General features: G+C 51.4%; 1 protein-coding gene across 1 annotated transcript in view; it reads left to right on the top strand.

The window, feature by feature from the left end:
- The first annotated feature begins 4,113 nt into the window (after positions 1-4,113).
- RPTOR (regulatory associated protein of MTOR complex 1) overlaps positions 4,114-24,239 on the top strand; it is a 101,881-nt gene continuing 81,755 nt past the window's right edge. The window contains exons 1-3 of the mRNA XM_058817064.1: positions 4,114-4,427; positions 14,965-15,067; positions 17,049-17,131. Of these exons, the coding sequence (XP_058673047.1) occupies positions 4,266-4,427; positions 14,965-15,067; positions 17,049-17,131 (348 nt within the window). The 5' untranslated portion in view covers positions 4,114-4,265. The remainder of the gene's footprint in view (positions 4,428-14,964; positions 15,068-17,048; positions 17,132-24,239) is intronic.

The following is a 24,239-nucleotide window of genomic DNA, read 5'->3' as shown; positions in this document are numbered from 1 at the left end:
ACAGCTGCCCAGAGCTCAGATCCTGGGTGCTGGGAGGGGGATCTGATGTGCCAGAACCAATTCATGGTGCAGGGTTTGGGGTTAAAACACAGAAGGTTTTAAAGCCAGGATGGAGAAAACCACTCCAAGGCAGCAGGGATTCCCTGAGCTTGCTGACCCGAGCTCGAGGGCAGCTTTTAGTGGGGAAAGGCTCTCAGGATGCTGAGTCTCTGCAGAGAGGCTGCATTAGGGCTTGGAGCATCAATTCCTGTGCAAGGTCGAGGCTCCAGCAGCTGCAGAGAGACTGGGGGTGACTGGAAAGGCCCAGGAGCTGCTCCAGGCTCTGAGAGAAGCTGGGGACACTTTGGCTGCTGTGCAGATTCCCAAGCCCCAAGTGATTCCCAAGCCCCAAGTGAAGGCAGGATGAGAAATCCCTGTAAAACACTGAATTATTTCTTATCGAACAAAGGGAAACGTCAGGTCCTGCAGCAAAAAGAAGGCAGGAGTTTGGGGCTGAAGGCTTTTGCCGGGCCCAGGAGGAGCTCCCCGGCTCTGTCAGAGCCGATACCGATTTACACGGTGTTTAAGGAAGCATTTCTGCACTCCTAATGAGGAAAGCAGAGAATATCAGCCGAGGTGCCATCGATCTCCGCTGTTAAACACGCACAGCCCGATCACCCCGCAGACTGCCCGGCCTGCGAGCAGACAAAGGCGGGTAACGATAAGGGATGAGCGCTCGGAGATGGATGGGGCTGCGGAACTCCATTAACAGCTCCCGCAGACGCTCGGATCCATCGCACCCCCGGTATCGAGCGCAGCCCGCTCGGTGTCGGCGAGGAAATCATTGCGCAGCCGATCGCTGTCGGTGTGCAGGGGTCAGCCGAGTCTCCCTGCCCGCCGGGAACGCAGAAATCTTTACTCCGAAACCGCCTTTGCGGCCAAACGCGGCGCCGGCTTCACGCTCTAAATGACTTCCAGCCTGTGTGCTACCTGGAGCCCGAGGATGTCAAATCTCTCATTAACCCAACTCTCCAGCCTCTGATTCATCCGGAAACTCGCCCGGTTGTAGCTCAGGGGAGGCAAAGCCAGCGGATTAAAACTCCCCAATTTTCTGCTTCCAAAAGCTGCATCACCTTCCCTTTCTCCCCCTCTTTTCTTCCTGGGTGAAAAATTTACCCTGGTGCCAAAATGTTTGTTCCACTGAGAGAGCACGGGGAGATTTCTGACCCAGTATTTATTGTGGCCTTTTCAGCGTGAGAGGAGAGCATGAATCGCTGTCACATTCCCAGCAGGTGCTGCTGACTAAAACGCCACTTTGCACCCTTTTTATAATGCCCCCCGTATTTTTGAGGCATCACACCAGGGGCTGGGGCACTGCAGAACACCTGGCATGGGAAGAGGCTCGGGGGGCACCTCCTCATTCCCTAAAACTCCCTGGCAGAGGGGGCAGCTGGAAGGGTCAGGAAATGGCCTCGGGCTGTGCCAGGGGAGGTTCAGTTGGATATTGGGGACATTTCTTACTCCAAAGGGGTTGTCCAGCCCTGGCACAGCTGCCCAGGGTGGAATCCTCGTCCTTGGGGGGATTTAAGGCACCTGGGGACGTGGTCAGTGCTGGGGAATGTTTGGAGTTGACGGTGTTTGATAGCTTTTCATCCCGGGAGATTCTGTGGTTCCGTCTGGGCAGGGAAAGCCTCAGTTTCCCATCCCTGCCCCGGTGCCTGCGCTGAAAAACCACAGCAGGAGCTGCTGCCCTGCTCCGGGGGCACCTCTGGGGGGCAGGTACAGCATCGGACCCCTCCCCAGAACCAAAGCCCCCCTGGCAGCTCTGGGGGCACCTGTGGGGGGCAGGTACAGCACAAATTCCCCCTTGCAGGTTTGGGGCTCCAGCAGCACCTGTGGGAGCAGGTACAGCCCCATCCTGGCTCACACCTGCAGGAGCAGGGAGGCAGCCTGGGCTGCACATGAACAAATGATGGAGCTGAAATCAGCCTCGGTTCAACACAGATCTCATCCTGATCAATATTTTACCCGCTGTCTTCAGGCTGCAAAGCTGCCCCTGCACTGAAACGTTGGAACAAGCCTCGTTGTTGGCCCCTAAATGGCCCAAAATGCCCCCAAACCAGCCCTGACCATGGAGGGGTGTCCTGGGGAAGGCAGGAGCCCCCTGCACACCACCACCTGCCCCAGGCAAGGTGGCCCAGTGGCCTTTTGGCTCCGAGAATGGAGCTTTGCGTCCATCTGACTCACTGGGTGACCTGTGAGTTGAGTAATGAAATCGAAAGATAGGATCTCTGGTGATATTTATGAGCAACATTCTCCTTTCCATATCTGCGTTTCTTCCTGCCCAAAAGTGGAATTAGAATTAGATGGCTGAATGAGGCAAAACAAAGGACACTGACGGAGCCTGAGATAGGAGAGGATTTTTCATTAAAGAGAGTGACAGGTGGGAGAATGTGTCCAAACGTGGTTGTGGGAGATAATCCTGTGTTTTGGGTTTGGGGCATCACTCACTGAGCCTTACCTGGCACGGTGCTCCCACTCCTGGGATTCCCTGGGAACAAGGGGGGATTTAATCTGTTATTCTGTGGGGCAGGAGGTCATGGCAGGGGGTTGGAAATAAAGATCTTTAAGGTCCCTTTCCACCCAAAGAATTCTGTAATTCTGTGGTTTTGTGCGGCTGCTGTTGAGGAATTCATTAAGGGCCAGCAGAAACACGGACATAAGCATTTTCTGCAGCTCGTTCTGATCACAATCATGCAGCCATCAGCAGCCATCAGCACAGGGCACCGTGAGGCATTGAATCAGGAAAGGCAAGGAGCAAAAGCAAACCTTGGCACCCCAGAAACATCCCCTGCCCATCTCCCAGCCTCTTGTAGAGAAAGGTCCTTGCCTTGGAAACACTCCACGAGTGTAAACACACCGAGAGTATTTATGGAAATTAATGGTCCTGTAAATCAAATTACACACGTATCCTTTCCTTTCTGCTTCGAAATGATTTCCACACGTTCAAGTATTCCAAATGTGAATGTGGAGGGGCTCGACTGCTGCTGGGAGTAAACACTGAGGAACCTCCTCAGCAGCAATGTTTGATTTCCATTAACCTTCAGTGCAACAGCAAGGAGGATCTGTGCCTGAAATCCTTCACCTGCCTTTCCTGGTGCGTGGAAGGACACAAATGCATCAGGCACATCTGCTGGGGGCTGTGCCCAGTCCCACCCCTCTCCTGGGCTGTTTTATCCCAGAATAAACGAGCACACAATAAAAGGGAACTCCAGGAAAGGCCAGGCTGGGGTGGCAGCTGTGCCTGGGTGTGTTTGGAGCAGCAGCTCAGCACCAGGGGTTGGTTTTCAGCTGAATTTGAGGCAAATCTCAAATCTCAGCTCTGCAGGCACGGGGGGCTGCTCCAGGGACAGGGACCGGGACGGGAACAGGACAGGGACAGTGGTGCCACAGAGGGACACCAGGAGCCATTTCCCCATGGAAAGGGTGACCAGATCTCGGCAGGGGCTGCCGCAGAGGGACACCAGCAGGAATTTCCCCATGAAAGGGCGGTCAGGCCTCAGCAGGGGCTGCCCAGGGAGGGTTGGAGCCCCCATCCTGGAGCATCCAAGGAATTCCTGGCTGTGGCACTCAGAGCTCTGCGCTGGGGACAGGGTGGGGATGGGGCACGGCTCCATGGGCTGCGAGGGCTTTTCCATCCTCAGGGATTTGGCGATTCTGGGCTTCCCCACGGCAGCGCGCCGTCCCCATGGCAACGCGCGGTCCCGGCGGCGGAGCGCGCGGCGCGGCGTGTCCCGCTCGGCGGCCCGTACCGCGGGGCATTGTGGGCCGGGCAAGATGGCCGCCCCCGTGCCGCGGTGCTGAGCCCGGCCGCGCTCGCCGGCGCCCCGGGACGCGCGTCCCGTCCGCCGCCGCCCGCCCCCGGAGCGCTGCTCGCCGAGCCGCCCTCGGCCCGCCGGTGTGCCAGGGAGCCGCGATGGGCCGGGCGCCGTGCCCGCCGCAGGGAGCGCGGGGCCCGCGGGGGTAGAGGTGCGAGGGAGGCCCCGGGCCCGGGCCCTCGCCGGTCCCTCGGTGCTCCCCGGGCCGCGCCACCGAGCCCGGCCGGGGCCGCTGCCCGCGCCAGGTGAAGGCGCCGCGTGCCCCGGCTCCGTCCTTGCCCGCGCACCGGGGAACGCCGCCCCCGCCGCCCTTGGCCCGTCGTGCCCCTCCGGCCGGAGGGACCCCCGGCCCCGCTGGGTGCCGGGCTGGACAGCGCTGCCCAGCCGGTGCCCGGAGCTCCGCCGCCCATGGAGTCTGAGATGCTGCAGTCCCCTCTCCTGGGGCTCGGGGAGGAGGATGAGTCCGACCTGACGGACTGGAACTTGCCCCTGGCCTTCATGAAGAAAAGGCACTGCGAGAAGATCGAGGGCTCCAAGTCTTTGGCACAGAGCTGGAGAATGAAGGACCGGGTAATGCTCCAGGGCACCGTGGGGTTTGCACAGGAGCACTCGGGGGACAGGTGGAGCAGGAGTCGGAGCTCAGGGGGTGCTGAGCTGTAGCCAGGTGAAGCTGGCTGTGGATCCCATGGTTTGTGTCCTGGTGGTGAGGGGTGCTGAGCTGTAGCCAGGTGAAACGCTGGCTGTGGATAATGTGGTTTGTGTCTCAGTGGTGAGGGGTGCTGAGCTGGTTTGTGTCCTGGTGAGGGGTGCTGAGCTGTAGCCAGGTGAAGCTGGCTGTGGATCCCATGGTTTGTGTCCTGGTGAGGGGTTAGGGCAGCAAAGCTGCAGCTGCCCCAGAGGCACTGGTGTGATGCTCACGGCACTGGCTCATGGAGCAGCTCCATCACTTGGGCTCTTTAAATGCAGCTTGGTGTGTTCTGGGCAGGGCTGTGGAGTGCCCAAGCTCAGCAGGAGCAGCAGGTGCAGGAATTGCAGCAGTCTGGGGGTGCAGCTGCACTGGAGCTGCGTGGGTTTGCTGTGCCAGCAGTGCTGGGTGCAGGGGACACTGAGGCTGTCCTGAGCACTGACAGGCTGTGAGATGTTGTGAGATTTTGGAGACAGGACATGGTTTTCTGATGGAGCTCTGATGTGTTATAGGATATGGTTTTCTGATGGAGCTCTGATGTGTTACAGGACATGGTTTTCTGATGGAGCTCTGGTGTGTTACAGGACATGGTTTTCTGATGGAGCTCTGGTGTGTTACAGAAGCTCCTGTGCATTGACAGGCTGTGGAGCTCTGGAGGCAGGACATGGTTTTCTGATGGAGCTCTGGTGTGTTACAGGAGCTCCTGTGCATTGACAGGCTGTGGGATTTTGGAGGCAGGACATGGTTTTCTGATGGAACTCTGGTGTGTTACAGGAGCTCCTGTGCACTGACAGGCTGTGGGATTTTGGAGGCAGGACATGGTTTTCTGATGGAACTCTGGTGTGTTACAGGAGCTCCTGGGGTGTCTGGGGACCTGTTGTGTGTCACTGACAGCACTGGAGGTGACACAGACATGTTCCAGCTGGGAGTCTGGGATCCTCTGCTGCCTCTGTGGGACACCTTCAATGGCTCAGTAAAGAGGAAAGCAAGCACCTAAGAAATGTCCTGGACATCATCTGCACTCATTCTGCCCTTGGGAGCCGCTTAGGTTCCAGCCTTGCTGGCTCTCCCAGTTCTTGCACCCATAACTTTGTGTTTGTAGGTGTTTCTGGATTTCTGTCATGTTCACGCTCCTCTTGTAAAGGATGGAAGAACTCATTGAAATGCAAGCTGTAATTTCTGTGCCCAGGCTGTGCCTGAGTCTCAGTGTTCCCAGAGTGGAATTGCATTGCTCAGAAGTTCTGAACCATGATCTGAAGGTGGGACTTGGCAGCTCACTGCTGGAGCTGAGCCTTGGGGTGTGATGTGAAGGCAGCACAGACACCACGCTGGTGCTCTGCTCCAAAGGCTTCTGGCACACAGGAGACTTTCTCCACTAGACTGTGGAGGTGTGATGAGCTTGCTGGGCTATTTTAGGTCCTTCCTGGGAGCCTTCCTGTTCCTCCATCCCTGATCTGCAGAGTTGCCTGTTTCTAATTGAGGAATGACTTTGCCCTGCTTGTGCTGATCAATAGGTTGTGCAGCAGCAGCACAGATCAGGGGGTGCTCAGGGCTTCTCTGTGGCTGCTGTGAAATGTTTCAGGTGCCTGCTGCCATCAGTGGCCATCCCAGCCCAGCTCCTGCTGCCTGGCTCCGTGGAGCTGCAGTTCCCTGCTCTGGGACTCTCTGTGCCATGAACCTCGTGGCTGTTGCTGCTGCTGCTCTCTGGGGATGAGCTCAGTGGGGCTGGGCCCTGCTCACTCCCCAAGAAGCTGAATCTGACTCTTGTGAAAGAAGAAAATAGAAGCAAATCTCAAATTTTCAGTTTAGTCCTTCTGCTTTCTCTGCCAGCTGGAGATAACTTCAAACACCAGTACACCAAATAACTTCACACCAGGGCAGTGGTGCAGCTCAGGCATGGTTTATGTCTGCACCCTTTGGACAAACTTGCTGCTGTGTTTAATTACTTTTTGTTTAAGAACAGGTGCCTAGGAAGATACCAAAAGCAGGTAAAGACACCTGAGAGAGCAAGAGCAGCTGATTTGAGAATGCTCAACCTCATTACTTTTAGATCTCAGCAGCTGTTTGTCATGTCTTGTATTTTGTTCCCCTTTGCAGCCGTCACTGGCTGTCTCCTGAGTGCTGAATGTGAGGTAACAAGGGCAGAGCCTCAGCTGGGGAGGGAAGGGGCTGAGGATGGGGTTTGCAGTGCTGCAGGGGGGATGGCTGGGGTGAATATTTGCACCCAGTGAGCTGGAGTTTGCCTAACCCTGCAAACAGTTCACGGAATCTGGTCAGGTCTGACCTCGTGGGAGTAGGAGGTGGAGGGAGGGCAGCCACTCCTGCTGCTGTTTTCCCGTGGTTCAGGTTTGTCCAGGGAATGGAGCACCTGCAGAAACCCCAGGAGCTTGGGGTTGTGGGGTTTTCCTGTGAGCTGTGAGGGCAGCCTGTGCCGTCAGGGTGAAGCTGATGGGCTGTAGATTTCCCTCTTTTTGTTCCTGAACTGCTTTGTTTTGCTCTCTGACATCACAAATTATTTACTTCCAGTTTTAGCTGTCTTCAGGAAGTTTCTTCTCTTCCTCTTCCCTCTCCTTGCAGCACTGTCCCCAGTGCCCTGCAGCCCTGTCAGTGCCCACAGCCCCTGGTGTCCCTGTGTCCTTCCAGCCCAGCCCATGGCTCAGCCCCTTCCTTCCCTGCAGGCCCAGGGGGAGCCTCTGTCCCCATCCCCAATTCCTGCAGCTCCTTTTGTTTCTTGGCTGCCTTTCCCACAAGGCAGGGCTGATGGAGCTGAGGTGTGCTCCTCTCTCTGGGCTGCTGCTGCTGCTGCAGGGGATGTGCCTCTGCCTGTGGGCTGAGTGTGGGGAACATTCCAGAACCTTCAGTGTCATCCATGAGCTCCTCACAGCCCAGCCTGGGGCCATTCTCTGCCATTAAACACCCCAGCCTGAAGAAGTGCTCAAAGGGGAGCCCAGGCAAGGCTCTGCACTCCCAGGGCAGGTAAAGCTGTGGCATTTCCCCCTGTGAATTCCCATTCCCCCCTGTGAATTCCCATTTCTCCTCTGTGAATTCCCATTCCCCCCTGTGAATTCCCATTCCCCCCTGTGAATTCCCATTCCCCCCTGTGAATTCCCATTCCCCCCTGTGAATACCCATTTCTCCTCTGTGAATTCCCATTCCCCCCTGTGAATTCCCATTTCTCCTCTGTGAATTCCCATTTCCCCCTGTGAATTCCCATTTCTCCTCTGTGAATTCCCATTTCCCCTCTGTCAATTCCCATTCCCCCCTGTGAATTCCCATTTCCCCCCTGTGATTTCCCATTTCCCCTCTGTGAATTCCCATTTCCCCCCTGTGATTTCCCATTTCCCCCTGTGAATTCCCATTTCCCCAGTGAATCATGGAAGCCCCAAGCAGATTTTGCCTTATTCATGGAGGAGTCATGGGGAGTGAGCAGAGCTCTACTACAGTTTGAGGAAGTGATTCACAGATTTGGGAGTGCAATGACTCCTCTTTTCATCTTGCTTTGTTGCTCTACAAACCCCAGAGTTTATGTGGAGTTGAAGGTTCTTTAGAAGGCAGAGCTCTGAGAAAGGGAGAATCAGCAGAGTAATGAGTGGTAAATGTAGAGAAAATAAGTGAGAATTCACTGGTGTCCCCCGCCCCTTCCTCCAGGAGGGTTGCTCTGAAAACATTTAATCCTTCCTCTCCCCCTTCCCTGGACTGCATATGCCATCAAAGTGACACTGCTTTGATCTATTATTTATTTAAAGAATATTTTTAACACAAGAGGGTTGGAATTATGCTTTGTGTATTGAATTAAATCTCTCAGCCTCTGTAGCAACCAAAGCATATAAGTTGATTTAAAGAAAAAGACTCCAAGTACACCAGGTTTTACTGACAAGTTGCTATTAAATTGAGAATATTTAAATTAAGATTTGCTGTATTTATATTGATTTCTAAGATAAGCAGAGAGCAACAAAGCTGATTGTAATAGTCTCACCTCAACTTTTTTTTTCCTGCTGCCTCATAACTAGCTGAGTGAGAATTAAATCCTGTTTTTATGAGAAGAGGAATCCACAATTAGGTTTCTCTGGAAATGCAGATTTAAGCAGGACTGCATACAGATGTGCTTGATTCAGATGAGCAGAGTTTACCTGCTCAGGATAGCAGGGAGGTGCCAGCCCCAGGGCTGGTGGCCAGAGGGGTCACTGATCCCTCTGGGGCTGCAGCTTTGCTGCCCCTGCCAGATCTGATCAGCCCCTTGGTCCCTTTGGTGTTTGTCTTGTTCCTCTGCTCTTCTCTGGCCTCTTTCAGTGGATTGGCTGATGAGTTACTCAGTGCCAGGTTTGTGTTGGTGGCATCCTGCAGTGCCAGGTTTGTGTTGGGGGCATCCTTCAGTGCCAGGTTTGTGTTAGTGGGGTCTGAGGCGTTCCTTCTGCTCTCCTCGTGCCACAGGCTGTGCCAGCAGCACCCTCACCAGTGCTTTTATCAGTGTTTGCATTTATTGACCCGTCCTTGCTCAACTGGGACAGGGTGACCTCCTGCTCTTGCTGGGCAGGGATGGAGCAGAGGGTAATGAGTGTAATTAGTGCAGTGCTGTGCAGAGGGCAGAGCAGGGGCAGTGCCCGGGGAGGAAGCTGTGGGAGCAGCCAGGGGTGGGTCAGGCCAGCACTCTGCAGCTGTGGATGGAGCTCTGGGCTGGGTTTCCTGCAGCCTGGCAGAGCCTGCAGCAGGAGCTCAGGTTGCAGCCAGCTCTGTGCCCTCCTGTCCATGCACACCACAGGAAGGAGCTGGAATGGGAGCTCAGAGGGATAGAGGGGCAGGGCCAGCGTTCTGTGCCATGTTCTGTGCCCTTCGGCCCAGCCTGGCCCTGCAGGGGAACTGCTGGGCTGCTCCTGGTGCTGCTCCTGCTCTCCTGGTGCAGGAAGGTGCCTCAGGGCTGCTCCTGATCCAGGCTGTGCCTCAGGGATTGCTCCTGATCCAAGCCCCAGTGCATCCCCAGGCAGTGACTCCCAGAGATCTGAGGGGCCATCCAGGAGTGGTCGGAATGAACCTTGCAGGGAAGATCTGGAGCAGCATCAGCTGTGCCTGGGCAGACAGGCACCTCCTAAAGGCAGTGGCAGCCAGGAGTGGGAATGCCGTGCAGCCAGGAGGAGAAGCCTGCAGGAATGCAGAGCAGAGATGAGGAGCAAACCCTGTCACAGATAGATGGGGAGTGACACCTGGGACACGCCTCTTGTCGGCTCTTTGCAGGTTGTATGGAGAAAGCAAAGATCATGGGAGCAAAGTGTATGCTTTCTATTATTTTTATTGTCTTTAAGAGGTGATTGGCAGGGAAGGAAAGCCCACTTTGGCTCTAAGCATGCCAGAGTGGTTGGAAAGCAGCGTTTGCTGCTGTGCTGTGACAGCCAGGACCAGCCTGCTGCAGTCTGGAGATTTAACCTGGAGCACAGTGGGGAACCTGGGAGCTCTGGGGGCCCTGGGGCACAGGGTGCCCTGGATGTCACTGCTGTCCCACAGAGGAGCTGCACTGGGGAGTGCCCGTGGGTACCTGGGCAGTGAGTGCCAGCAGGACTCAGCCACTGGGAGGTGCTTCAGGGCACTCAGGGCTGCAGCAGCTCAGAGTGAGCTTTGTCCTGCCAGTGAGGACTGCAGCTGTGGGCAGGAGCTGCCTTCGCTGGGCACAACAAAGCCCCGAAGAGAGTTCAGAGTGGCAGTGCTGAGTTCCGAGGTGAGAGGAGGAAACCAACCCTCAGGAGGAGGTGACCGAGGAATGTGGAGCAGGCTGGCACACCAGGAACCCACTCTGGGCTGCACATGGCTGGAGACAACCTGCAGAGCTCTTGAATTATTAATGCCAGCTTGAAGGAGTTCTTTGCATTCTGCTGCTTCTCTTGCTGTGGAGAAGCACACGGAGATTATTTTTTTTTTCCTTAACAATTTATTTATCTAAAACTTTACATTAAAAAAAAATTCCTCGAACCTGAAAGCTCTTCTTTTAAGGTGCTTTACCTTGCAAGTGGTGCAGGAGCTGAAGGGGCAGCAGGGAGCTGTGTTCCCCTGGCTGGGGGAAAGTCCTGTCCAGGTGGGATAGGGAGGGAACCATTCCTTCAGGAGCCTGGCACTGGTTCTGTGCAGCTGTGGGGGACTGCAAGGCTTGGCTTGCCTTCAATACCTTCAGCCTTTTCTGATTTCAGACTGATTTCAGACCCCTCAGCCCTTTCTGATTTCAGGCTGATTTCAGGCTGATTTCCACTGTTCCTCAGTGGAAGGTGGTGCCAGAGCCCTGGGGATGATGCAGGACTGATGTCACCACTTGTCACCTCTCAGCTGGGAGCCCAAAAAAAGGGAAGTTTGGCAAAGAACAAACAGGAACCTCTGGTGTTGCAGAGTGAACTGAACCCAAGGGAGAACAATGTTTCCTCCTGTTAAATGTTGCTGTTCTGCTCTCTCTGGAGACCTCCTTGATGGAACATTTCATGGCAGCTCTCCAAAGGAGCCCACAGTCAGGAGTTACCTGAGGAACACCTCGCTGGTGGGGAAGAGATTTGTGTTAAATCTCTAAATGTGGGTAGAGAAAAATGTGAAAAAAAGGCTTCAAGGAGGGAATGAATTTCCTGCACAAGCAGGACACATCCTCCTGGCCAGGGAGGGTTTTCAAATGAGACTCACACCAGGATTTGGAGTTTGGAAATTTGTCTCAGGATCTGTGTTTAAGGCTGATAAGTTCATCCTCAACTCTGTAAAATAACGTAGCCTCATATATTTCAGTTTAATGCTGACCTAATCTTGTGTTTGTATTAACTCCCAGAAGCAATTTGAACTTACTGGCATAAACCCAGGCAGGTTTCTAACACTTGAGTGTTCATCTGGGTAATGTTTAAGCAGAATATTTTCAGCTTGCAAATTGCAGTGTGAAAATCAAATATTAATGGGGTCTAAAACGTCCAGTCTGAGATGTGCCACAAAATGCAGAGTTTCTCATAAATGCACTGACTTCTTCTTGGTATTACTTGAACTAGGATATGAAGCAGTTCTGTGGCTCTGAGTTCCAGACCTGGTCTCACCCAGGCTGAAATCAATGTGTGCCTTGGTTCCAGCCTGGCCTGGAGCCACCCCAGGGATGCTCCAGTGCATCAGGTGGGCTCCCTGGGATGGTAAACCTGCACGTTTTCAATCAAACTCTGAACATAATGGTTTTTTCCCAGCTGAAAATACCTGCAGATATTGCACTGTATCACCTGCAGATCTGTTTGGCCTCTAAATGAAATAAGAGGTGAATTAGGAATATTTTAGAAGGTCTTTAGCATAAGATGTAAATTTTAGTGTCAAATGCTTTAATAAGCAGCTTCTCCCTGAGCAGACACAGAACTCCCTCTGCTCCCCCATCCCATTTCTGATGGATTGGGATGAATTCTCTGCCATCACTCCTCAGGAAGAGCATTTTGCCCGAGTGGATTTGGCCATTTCAGGATTGCAGGTTGTGACCCAGCGTTATTAAATCACTGCAAATGGGATGCAGTACAAGCTGGGGAGTTGTAGCCCATTTTTTAACATACAAATGACACTCCAAAGTGCAGAGCCCTCAGTAAGAGCTGCTGTGGTTTGAGCTTGAGCCTCTGCTGACAAGGCATTTTGGATATTGGTTTTCTTACAAACTCACCAAATGTTCTCCTGCTTCATTTTTAAATTCCAACAAAAAATCCATGGAAATGTATTCTGATGGATGTACTCCTGAAACGGGGGAAAGAAAATTTCCACTGTCTTAATGACAGATGAGAATGTCCTCGTGCTGCTTGCATTAGGAACCTTTAAATATGCAGTGAAGTGTCTGGTGTGTTCCAAAAGAGTTCGGAAATGGGAAAAGCATTATCGGATTTTTTTTGATCAGTCACCTGCATTGTCCCCCCCAAACCCCTGCTGAGCCTGGGCTGAGCCCAGCGTGGGCAGCAGGACAGGGATTGTCCCCTGTGCCCCTCAGGTGAGACCCCACCTGCAGAGCTGGAGCTGCTGCAGAGCCCAGGGGAGGCTCCAGGATGGTGCCAGGGATGGAGCAGCTCTGCTGGGAGGAGAGGCTGGCACAGCTGGCATTGCTCACCTGGGCAGGAGCTTTGGGGTGAGCTCAGTGTGCCCTCAGAGAGGCTGGCACAGCTGGCATTGCTCACCTGGGCTCCAGGATGGTGCCAGGGATGGAGCAGCTCTGCTGGGAGGAGAGGCTGGCACAGCTGGCATTGCTCACCTGCGCAGGAGAAGCTTTGGGGTGACCTCACTGTGGCCTTGCAGGGCCTGGAGGAGATGATAAGAAATGCAGAGAGGCACAATTTCCAAGCGATGGAGTGCCAGGACAGAGGGAATGGGCTCCCACTGCCAGAGGGCAGGGCTGGATGGGATACTGAGGATAAAATGCTCCCTGGGAGCAGCAGGGAGAGGCAGAGGGATGGGCTGTGCTCTCAGGTGAGCTCCTGCCAGCACAGCCCACGCTGTGCAGTGCAAGGCTCTCCATCCCTCAGGGCAGAGGGGAAATCACCCCATTTGTCTCTGGGATCAGTTCCTGTTCCTCTCCTGGCTTTGCTGTCAGTTTTCCAGGAGAAACACTTATTTAAAAGCCTGAACCTGGGAATGGAAAATAAATGCCAGCCTGTTCAGGATCAGCCACCAATCAGACGTTACCAGCAAAATACTGAAAAATAAGTCAGTATTAGAGTGCAAATGGGAAACAATAAATAAATGAGATGGAGAAGATTGCTTGGCAGGATACTTTCTCTTGCAGGAGTGATTTATGTGTTTCCAGGTCTAATAAGTCATTTTGTGTGTAGTTTTCTGTGTTTCCCTGGGGTGCTGAGCGTGCGTGTGGCAGCGTGGATGGCCTGGCAGTGTTCATGCCCTGCCACCCTGCAGCTCCCTGGCTTCCCTGGGGGCTGCCAGTGCCTGAGCTGCCTGGGGAGGTGTCCCCAGGGCAGGGCAGGGGCTCTGCAGTGCCCAGGGAGTTTGGGGGTGGTTTTGGGTGGTTTTGGGTGCTCCAGGGCCCTCTGAGCTGCTCAGGGCAGTCAAGGTCTGCAGGGCTGGGCTGCACCTTGCAGCTGCTCCTGGCTCTGCTTTTTCTGGGGTGTCCCTAATGGTGACAAAGTGCTCTAAGGGACATGTCCTGAGTGTTGAACTGCAGCTCTGGGCATCCACCCATCCGTGGGCACATCCCGATGAGGGAATTCCTGCCCAGGCTCCTGTTTCCATGTCCTGAGTGCTGAGCTGCAGCTTTAGGCTTCCATGCCATCCATGGGCACATCCTGCTCAGGGAACTCCTGTTTCCAACCCTTGCTGCAGAGTGCTGAGTGATTCCTGGCACGAGGAGCTCCTACAGGACTGCAGGGTTTGTTAGCCAGAGCAGGGCTTGGGATGAGGCCACAAACCACAGTTCTTGCTGCTTTTTTATTCCATGTTCCCATCATGGCCATGGGAGTGAGGAAACACTGCAGGATTTCTGTCCTGGTCTAGAGCCTGTGAATGGTGTCTGGCTGCTCCAGTTTCTGGATAAATTACACATTTATGTGGCTCTAGGGTTTTCCCTAAGTGTGAAATTTGGGATTTCTTTTCCCCTGCTGCTGAGGATTGCACAGAGCACCCTGGGGAGGTGGGGATGTGGGTGGCCTTGCTGCAGGCAAGCCCTGAATGCCTGGAATCACTGAGAGCCTCAGCACCGCTTCTGCTTTCCTCCTCTGGCTGGGTGTTGGCATGAGGGAGTCTGGGAAAAACCCATAAAGATGTGGAGTGATAATTTCCAGTATTTTTAGCTGGCCAAGGTGGTTTGTCATTGGTTTAATGCAGGTTTTGGGTCCCAGCTGGGGATGGGTGGGTTTGGGTTGGTACATTTGGGGTGCCTGGATGGGATAAGCCCACGTGGAGCAGCAGCTGGAGCCAGGACTCCTCCTTACAGGGCTCTCCAAGAAAACCCAACACGTGAAGAAAACAAAATAAAACATGCACTAAATACATTTGTTTTGGTTTGTTTGTTTAATTTTTTTCACGGTTTTGTTTGTCACTTGGGGTTTTTCCATTGTAATTCTTTTAGTTTCAATATTAGAGATCACACATTGCATTATAATATTGGTCAGGGGCCCTGAATAGCACTGCCTCATGTTTTAATAATGTGTTTCAGCTGGACAATAGCTAATTTAAGATGAGTAGCAGAAGTTCACTGGGATCCATCTCTACGCTCAGAAAGAGAAGAATGGGCTCTGGAAATAATAACAAAAATAGTAACATGGAGTCTAAGTACTGTTCTAATAAAAAAATGAAAAATTTCACCAGTCAGGCCTTGCTTTAAATAGTCCATGTGCCAGAGCAGGTGGGAGAGGTTGGCTGAAGCCCTGCAGAAGTTGTGGGAGGGTGAGGTTTGGAGCCCAGGGCTGCTGTTCTGCTCTAAGGCTGTGTGTGCTCTTATCTTTGCAGATGAAGACTGTCAGTGTTGCCTTAGTTTTGTGCCTCAACGTGGGCGTGGACCCCCCAGACGTGGTGAAAACAACTCCGTGTGCCCGCCTGGAGTGCTGGATTGGTGAGTGCCCAGAGCCCCGGGCTCCCCTGCTCCCACAGACACAGCATCCAGCCCAAAATCGTGCGCTGCCAGGCCTTGAAACTGGGCTGAGCGGAGGGAAATGTGGGATGTGATTTTCCTCTGGGTTAATGAAGAGTCCAGCTCCACCTGCTGCCGTGGGTCATCTCTCCTGCTGTGCTCTGAAATGAGATACCATGGAGAAAAACAGCTGTTAATGAGCTGCTTTGCTTGCTTGTAATTGTTTTAGATTTATAAATACCTGAAGGAAATCTCCGAGCAGAGACCTTCAGAGTGCTGGGATCTGCAGAGCTTTCAGTGCCCCTTCCCTGCCTCAGCCAGCAGAGCAGTGAGCTCTGTGAAACACCTTGAGGTAGCTGCTCTGGGCCTGTTTTAATTGGAATCATTCAGGAGACCTGGAATTGTTCCCAAGGATGTTTTGCCAGCAGTTCAACACCTGGGTTTGCTGCTTTCATGCAGCATTGCACTCAGTTCCTTGGGTTTTTGTGAAGAAAATAAAAGTTCCCTTGGTTTTGGAGAAAAAAGTCTAATTATCAAGATGAGACAATTCTGAAGCAATATTAGAAGGAAATATCTTGTGTACAGAAGCTTTCTCAGGCTTGGGTTTTCTGTAGGAGTTGGGAATGCTCAGCCTCCAGCACATCCAGGGCTCTGACAGCCCCAGGGGCAAAGTGATCACTGCACAAACAGAACCTCTTTACAAACTTCCAGCAGGTTTTCTAACCTTTCTTACCTGCCTTGAGAATCACAGCACCTCAGGTTTTTAACCTGAAGTGCTGCTGGAAGCCCTGAGCAGGCACAAGCAGGTGCCTGAGAGCAGAGCACAGCCCTGATGTCTCATTGATACACGAGCAGAGGGGCATTGCAGAGGCATTTAAATAAAGTCATTAGTGCCTATCATTAGCAAAGAGAATTTTGAACGCAGTTTTGTAATTAAATTTTCAGTTTGTTTATGCACACAAGTGCTCCTTCCACTTGCAGCCAACTTGAAATCTCTGAAAAAGGTAATTGGGGAAATATCTGATGTTTTTGTGCCATCGGTCTGAGGAGCACGGGGATGCAGAGGTGTCTGTGCCACATGTGCAGGGAACTCTCTGGGTGCAGAAATGTCTGTGCCACATGTGCAGGGGCTGGGGAGCTCTCTGGGGTGCAGTTGCTGCTGTTCACACCTGAGCTGGGGTCACCCCTGGTGACAAATGCCCTCTGAGCAGAGCCACGTGCAGCTCCTGCTGCTCCTTCCACGTGCAGCTTTTATTCAGTAAAGAAAAATAACTCAAAATCCTGCCTTCATCCTGCTCTATTACATTTTGTTTCTAACAAAAGTATGTTTGCAAAAACTGGGAAAAAAACCCTTCACTGATCTGGTTTAGTGCTTTTAAAATAATTGATATTAAATGGGAAAATATTAGCTTGTAGGGTTTTTTTTAAAAAGAAAACTTGTTAATTGTTTAATTACATGTCCATGGTGTTTGAATAAAGCACATGGCCTGGAATTGTATTGCTATGTATGGATTGTGGTAATTATCTAGCAATAAAATTAACTTCTTAAATATTACAAATGGCACACAATCTCTGCAAAGGAAGCAAAGGAAGTAAATGAAGCAGGATTTTGCATTCATCAACAGAAAATGTTTGTCATCAAATATTTAACCAATTTGAGCTCTTGTCATTATTTACAATAGAAATAGAAACCTTATTTCATTATTAAAAGAAACAAATGCAGTGCCTCTCCTGTCTTTCAAAACAAAATTGTGTTCTGCACCTCAGTGAGAGAAATCTTCCACATCTGACAGTCTGTAACGGAGCTGGATTTTTGTTGGACTGAGGAATTTGGGGACAGTTTTTGGGAGTAAATTCCAGGAGGAACAAGGTGTTAGTGAGTTTGATGATGAAAGGAACCTGCATGGAAACATCCCTGAGTGCTGCGCTGGGCTGAAGCTGCTGCTGTGTGTTCTGTTCCCAGATCCTCTGTCCATGGGGCCTCAGAAAGCTCTGGAGACCATCGGGGCCAACCTGCAGAAGCAGTACGAGAACTGGCAGCCCAGGGTGAGTGTGGGCTGCTGCTGGGGCTGCCCTGCCTGGGGCCTCTCCTCCACCCAGCCTGGGGGTTTGTTTCCAAGGGTTTCCAAGGGTATTTGTGTCTTGGAGCTTTTAGGGCAGATATTCGTGTACAGCTAAGACAAGAGAATTTCCTTTTTGTGTTTTTCCTCGTGGCACATTGACAATTTTCAAACCCCAACAGCCCGAGAATTTAGCAGAAAATTCAAAAAGCGCCTGGAATCAAAGAGGAGGAAAAGCATGTTGGAGCAGGGGTGAAAACAAGCCGTGTTTTCTGTGTTCTGGCTGGGGAGGAGGCCAGCTCAGGAGCAGCAGGCTCCCTGCGTGGGCCTGGTGGAGGCAATCCCAGAGCTGGGCTGGTTCCTGGTTCCTGCAGGAAGGCACAGCCCTGACACATTGCAAAGCCAAACACGTCCTGCTTTATTGCACTCCACAGGGCTCTGGAGCTTTCTGCAGTAATAAAGAGAAGTTGGTGTGCCATCTGCAATAAAACAATAGCAGCATTATTGAATTTCCTAGAGCTTTCATATAAATACTAATACATCCACTTTGGTCTGTTTCTTGGGGGCTTGGAATGGTTGAGGAGTGGATGGAAGGAAGACAATTTGGGGGAAACCAGGCAATCTGGAGAAAAGAGCAAATCATAACAATCTTCTGAAACAGCTGCTATTCCCAGCTGGAGCTGCTGCCATCAGCTCCTTGTTGGGAATGCACAAGGGGTGCTGATTGCTGGCATGGATGGTGGCAGTGGTGACCACTGTGTGACCAGTCCTGTGGCACTGCTGCCAGCCGGTCCTTCTGTTCAAACATCCCCCTTTTGCTCAGTGCAAACAGCTTTTCTGTAAGAAATCTGCACAAGGGGTAAAACATGAAAATTCCTTGTTTCTGGAAGCTCCCAGGCTGCACAGCTGATGGATATTTCCTTCCAGGTCTTATTGAGCCCCTTTCTAAATAATTTATCAGCTTGCCATTGCTTGAAGTATTTGTTCTGATTAAATTTAAGACTTTGCTTTATTGTTGTGTAGCTACATAAATTTGTGTGCTGCGGGAGTAGAAACCACTTCAGCTGTTGTTTCCTCTGCAAAATCCTGCAGTTAAGCAATATTCAGTCATTTCATGCAGTTCTCAAATGAAGATTGTACTGGGGGAGAGGGTAGGAGATGACAGAGCCGTGGGCTCGATCTGTCTTGATAAAGGCTTCCCTAAACAAGCACAGAGTTCCTGCAATTCGGTGCAGATTTAATTGAGATGCCGGTGAAAAAGTGGAAGGAAAACCGAGACAGCTCTACACTAACACCCCCTTGGGCTTGGGGCTTAAGCTCTACTGGGCAGGGAAGGGTTAAAGCTGAGGGTAATCTGGAAAGAGGCTCAATTACAGGGATCAAAGGGGCTGCTTAAGCAGCTGAGGATGGAAGGAGAGAAGGGAGTGAAAGTGAAGAGCACAGGGCCCGGTAATGCCTGGGAGAGGGGAAACCTTCCCTGGGACCTGCAGGCACTGGGGAGGGAAGGGCTGCAGGAGCTGGGGCTGCGGCTGGCAGCACCAGGAAACGAGACAGAATTGCCCAGAATAAAATAAACGGAGTTTCTGTGGGATGGTGCTCACATGCTCTGTGCTTGAAATATTCAGGTAAGGAATTGATCGTGTTGGAATGGGGTTTATCTGGTGCTGACCCCATTCAGTAGCCCTGTGGGAGGTGTAGCTCTGTATTTAAAATATTTAAATAAGGAATTGATCATGTTGGAGTGGGATTTCTTAGCTGCTGACCCCCTTCAGTGCCCCTGCAGAACCCTGCCTGTGTGAGGTGTACCCTGTATTTAAAATATTTAGGTAAGGAATTGATCATTTTGAAATGGGATTTATCTGGTGCTGGCCCCATTCAGTGTCCCTGCAGAACCCCTGTGTTAGGCAGGGGTATTTAAAATATTTAGGTAATCATGTTGAAATTGGATTTCTCAGTTGCTGACCCTCTGCAGAGCCCTGCCTGTGTGAGGTGCAGCTCTGTAGCAGGTGCCCAGCCAGGGCCCAGCTTTGCTGTGCTGGCAGGGAGCAGCAAATATTTCCCTGTTGTTGGGGTGTAAATTCAGATTTCTTGGCAGCACTGCACCTTGTGCCACTGCAAAGCAGGGACTTGCTTTAGCTCAAGAGTCAAGAGCCTTTGCAAGCAGGGCTGTGAGCTGCCAGTGCTGCTGCAGTGGGATGGTTTATGGCATGCAGGAGCTGGTGGGGATTTTTATGAGCAGGAATTACTGCTCTGCAAGCCCAGTCTGGCTGGGGAGCACCAGGGGGTTCTGCTGGCTGGGGCACTGAGTTCCTGCACCCTGCAGGCTGTGTGTGAAGCCCCTGTGTGCCCTGATCCCTGAGCCAGGCATGGATTTGCTGCCTGGCTCTGCTCCCCTGTTCCCCTGCTGCCCATCTCCTGCCCAGCCAGCCCAGGGCCCTGTGCCTCCATCCCTGTGGGTGTGCATGCAGCCAAAGGCTGGGCTTGGATGAGGCACACTTTACATAATTCAGGACCTGCTATGAAGTAGTCTGGACCATATGCTTATTAAATTTGCATGAAATTATAGATTTTTTTCCCTCTTCGTTAGGTCTGGCTTTTGGCCAGGTTCTCCCTTTAACTCCAAACTGACCAGAGCACTCAAAGGAGTTTTTCCTCCTTCACTCCATCATTTTGCTGCTTCTGTTGGGATTTCAGTGGTGCACAGATCCCAGTGGCACTCCTGCACCAGGTGCTTTTCACCTTTAATCTCTGTTGAGCTCTCCCAGTGCTGCCAGCCAGGCCAAAATCTGCGGTTCATAACATTCCTAGGAGAGGTGAGGATGCAGACACAGCTCCTGCATGGCTCCAGCTGAGCTGCTGCACTGGGATCTTCTGTACAGAGACCTTCCAGCTGCAGGGCACCTCTCCTGTGCAGTGAGGGGTTTTACATCCTCTGAGAAGCAGCTGAATGGACTGTGAGGGGTCTGTAGCTCTGTAGGATTGCCCCCAAAGCAGTGATATGCCATCAGCACTCCCTCTGCACCAACCCACACCAGTGAGGCCAAGGGACTGAGCCTCCACATCCCCCTTACACCCGCTTGCCTGCATAAAACAAAGTCAATTACAGTATTGATTTTTTAATTCGAGTGCTACGGTTCTGCCTCCCTTTTTCTTCTCTCAATTTCCTCCTTTTTCTCTAAGAGAGTCGTTGGGGCTGTGTTAATTCTCTCCTGGAAGGAGCTGATTTCATTAGAGCTGAATGGATTATACCTGAATGGGCATCCCTGGGGTGAGGGAGATCTCTGAGCCATGAAGGGGGATGGAAATCCTGCATGGGGAAGGGACTGGGGAAATCTAGAAGACAAGATTAAATAAACTTTTAGGAAGCCTTTGGGAAGGGTGGTTGAAAGCAAGAGCTGGTGTTTGGGAATGCCTGCAGCTGGAACGTGGCTCCTTGGGCAGCTTGTGAGGAAAGGGCTTTCCCATTGCTGTCTGATCCAGTCTCACCCGCTGTGTGCTGCCTCCTGTCTGCACCAGGGAGTGATGGTCTCTGAGGGCACATCTCCCACAATATGGATAAATTATCTCTTTTGTGGCAGGCCTTCAAGGAAACAGTGATTTTCTGATCAAACAGGCTGCTTCTCCCTCTCTTCTAGTCTGCTTCCCAACAGTTTTCTCTTCATTTCAAAGGAAGTACAGCCGAGATACTTGAAGTGGATCATTGAAAGGCTCTACCTTTTAGTGCATGTTGTCTGTTGTTGATGCTGTTGTTCCCCTCATTAGAGATCTCTGGGCTTTGATTCGGTGTCTGAGGTTTCATTCCTTCATTGCTTTTTTCTGCCTAATTAATTGGGAAGTTGCTGCTGCACATCAAAGGGGGAGTATTTCCTAAAGAGTAACTACTTAAGCATGAAAACTAATTGAACACATGACCTAATTATTGGTCTCTCAGTGAGTCATACTTTTCCTTTATTTCTGTGGAGTTTTTCTTTTAAAACAACAGCAAATACTAATTGCTCCTGCAGAAGAAATACTGTAGAATTCCAAAGGGGAGCATGGAAAAACCTGTGCTTGGTCTCCAGTAGGAGATATCTGCAGATGTAGGAACATGCAAGAAGAAAATGAATAGGAAGGAAAAAACCAAAAAGACAGTGTGACCTTGTTTAACAAACCCAGGTTTTCCTTAGAGGACTATGTTTGTTGGTTTTTATTTCCCAACAGCCTCTTGAATTTGGCAGCTATATCAGGCTCTGCAAAATTCTGCTGTATCAATCCTTTGCTGTCTTGTTAAAGATCAACTGTCTTCAGCATAAACCAGCAGGGCTTTTATTCAGGGAAAAAAATAGTCTGCCACAGAAGTGGAGTCAACAAGTCTAATTGTCTAATTGTGAAACCCAATTATTGCTGTCCTTCTGTCTGAAAACCTGTCGTGGTCAGAGTGTCACTGCCTCACTGAAAACCCCTCTGGAAGCACTGGGCCAGGGAAGCACAGATTTCAGGTTCCAAGGGATGAGCCCACTCTTTAGTGCCTTGGGAATATGGGGAAAATGAGGAGGAATGAGTCCTCACCCGGGGCTCCTCCTGCCTGCTCTGGGAGCAGCTGTACCTGGCAGGGCCCCTGGAGCAGGGATAAGTGAGGATTTGGGAATTGGCTGTGCCAGGGAGGAGCTCCCTGCTGCAGCTCTGGCTACAGCTCATGTTTGAATGCTTTTGATAGTGAGAAAAAAAACCCCCAAACTGATAAATCTTTAACACGCCACTGAAAGTGGAAACTGTGAATTTGCAGCAGTGGTGTACTTAATACTGATTTTTCAGAGATTCTCCTGGAAAAATGAGTCACAAAAAGGAAAAAAGTGGTTGGAGGCAGGGAGTGCTGTGGGGAACGTGTCCAGAAGCTGCAGAGAGCAGGCAGTGGCACTGGGCTGTTCTGGGAGCTGAGCTGGCCATGCACTGCAGCCACGCTGGAGCCCAGTCAGCAAACTTGAAAGTCACTTGAGTGGGGAAATCTGAAATCCTGTGGGTCTCTGCACCTGCTGCAGGCTGGAGCTCTGTGGGCAGGATGTGCTGGAAGGAGGAGATCACCCAGCATCTGAACTCCTCTCAAAGGCCTTGCCTTCCCCTCCACACTTCTGGCAATAACTTCATTTCCCACGTTTCGTCCTTCACGTCTGTTTTGGTTTGTCCTCTGCCATCAGAATGGGGCCAGAATTGGCGGGGAGGAAGGTTTGTGCTTTTGAGGGTGCTTTCTGTGACCATTGATGTCCGCTTGTCAGAGATGGGAAGAAAGAGCTGACAGGAAAAGGCTCTTGGAGAGCAAAGCAGCTCTGCCTGGCAAAGCTGATTAACGTGTTTCTGTAATTACCACCCAGCTCCGGGTGACCTATTTAAAAGCACCTTGGCTTTGTGCTGGGGGGAGTGCAGAATGCCAGGGATGGGGGACAGGGAGGAGCCCCCTGCAGATCCCCTGGCAGCACCCTGGGGCTCCGTGCCCCGTAAAAGTGCCTGGATCCCCTGGGCAGGATGCAGGGCTGGACACTGGCACCGGCACTGGGAGCTCCCTGCTAACAAACACCACCAGTTCTGTGCAAAACTCAGAGATAAAGAGGAAATTATTCACATTTTTATTTATATTGCTGCTCCTCTCTAAGGCAGAATGAGGAAATCCTGAGTGCTTTGGTTTGAACTCCTTTCCTGTGGAGATTAACAAGGCATAAGCCTTGGAATGATTGGCTTGCCTTCTCCTGACTCATTAAGGTGTTTTTAATCAGAAAATTGCTTCATTAAGCAATTACTTTGCAATCAGAGGAGCACTGAAATTACTAAACAATTATTTAGGATTGAGAAGATGAAGTTCTTGCCCTGCACGGGTCCGGCCTTGCAGCTCCTCCCTGGAACACAATGCAGTCAGGCCAGGGTGTAAGGACAGCCAGTGTGAGAATTTACCAGTTTGTACTGGTCCAGAACCAAACTGGTTACCAGTTTGTACTCCTGCAGCCTGAACTGGGCTCCCAGTAAGGTGCAGGTTTCTGTTTAACAACCAGGAAGGTGCAGAGCCTTTAAAGAGTTCGTAAAACTGAGGTTCTAGAGAAGGAATGGAGCTGACACTGCTGCTTAGGAGTTAGGTGGTTTGACTAAGCAGGTTTGAAAGATGTGGCCTGGGGTATTCCTAAAATCCAGTTAGGGCACCCTGTGATGTGACCCATCGAGCTGTCACCAGGCTGAGGGTGCAGATCTGCCATATGAGAAGGAAGTTTGAGTTCTTTTACCATCCCCTCTGTTTAAAAGCAAGCAATTATTTACACAGCCCTCTCAGAATAGTTTTTGAGCAGAGAGGGAAGGATTTGTACCAAACACAGGAAGGTTGGTGGGTGGAATTTCTGTGAACTTTGGCACAAACCTGCAGTGTGAAGCAGCTTGTAACTGCTGAGGAACACACCTGTCTTGTGGATGTATTGTAGCAGCAACTCAAGGTTGGTTGTCCTGATTTTTGTCTTCCCTGTCAACATCAGTTCTCATGAACAAACTGCTCCGAGGCGTTTTTTTTGGAAGTGTTATTGGATCCTGAGCTGCACAGTGAGGATTAGGTGCTTTGGAATTCATTTCACATTGGACTTGAAAGCAAGGTCAGAGACTGCAGAGGGAAGGTAAAGTCCCCACTGCTGGCTGCAGGCACAGGAGGGGACGTGCCAGGCTCAGAGCTGGCTCATGCCACCTTCCTGTGCTGGCAGCAGCAGCTCCAGAGGGAATCAGCACAGGGGAGATGGAGAGGGGCTTGAAATGCACCCATATATCTGCAGAGGATTGCCTCAGACTGGCAGGAGTCTCCCTTTGCCTTAGTTTAGTATTTAAATTAAAGCATCTCAAAGTTATAATTTGTTCTCACTGTAATGAATATTTTTCAAGTTAGCAATGACTAATAATTTTATCAGTAATGTTTTCTCCTGGCCTGTGTTAACCAGGTTAAGCTGCTGCCTGTAACGTCAATTTGGGATTTCCAGCACACTCCCTTGTACTTAAATATGCAGTTTTTATTATCTTGGCCTAATCCTCATGAATTTGTATCAGGGTAATTTTATGTGCCCACAGCCTAAAATTAAAACACCTTGAAGGAGGTG

This window comes from Ammospiza caudacuta, chromosome 19 (assembly GCF_027887145.1).
Source record: "Ammospiza caudacuta isolate bAmmCau1 chromosome 19, bAmmCau1.pri, whole genome shotgun sequence".
NCBI classification, from domain to species: Eukaryota; Metazoa; Chordata; class Aves; order Passeriformes; family Passerellidae; genus Ammospiza; species Ammospiza caudacuta.
The sequence above is the reverse complement of the archived record's forward strand: the minus strand, read 5'-3'. Positions and strand labels throughout refer to the sequence as shown.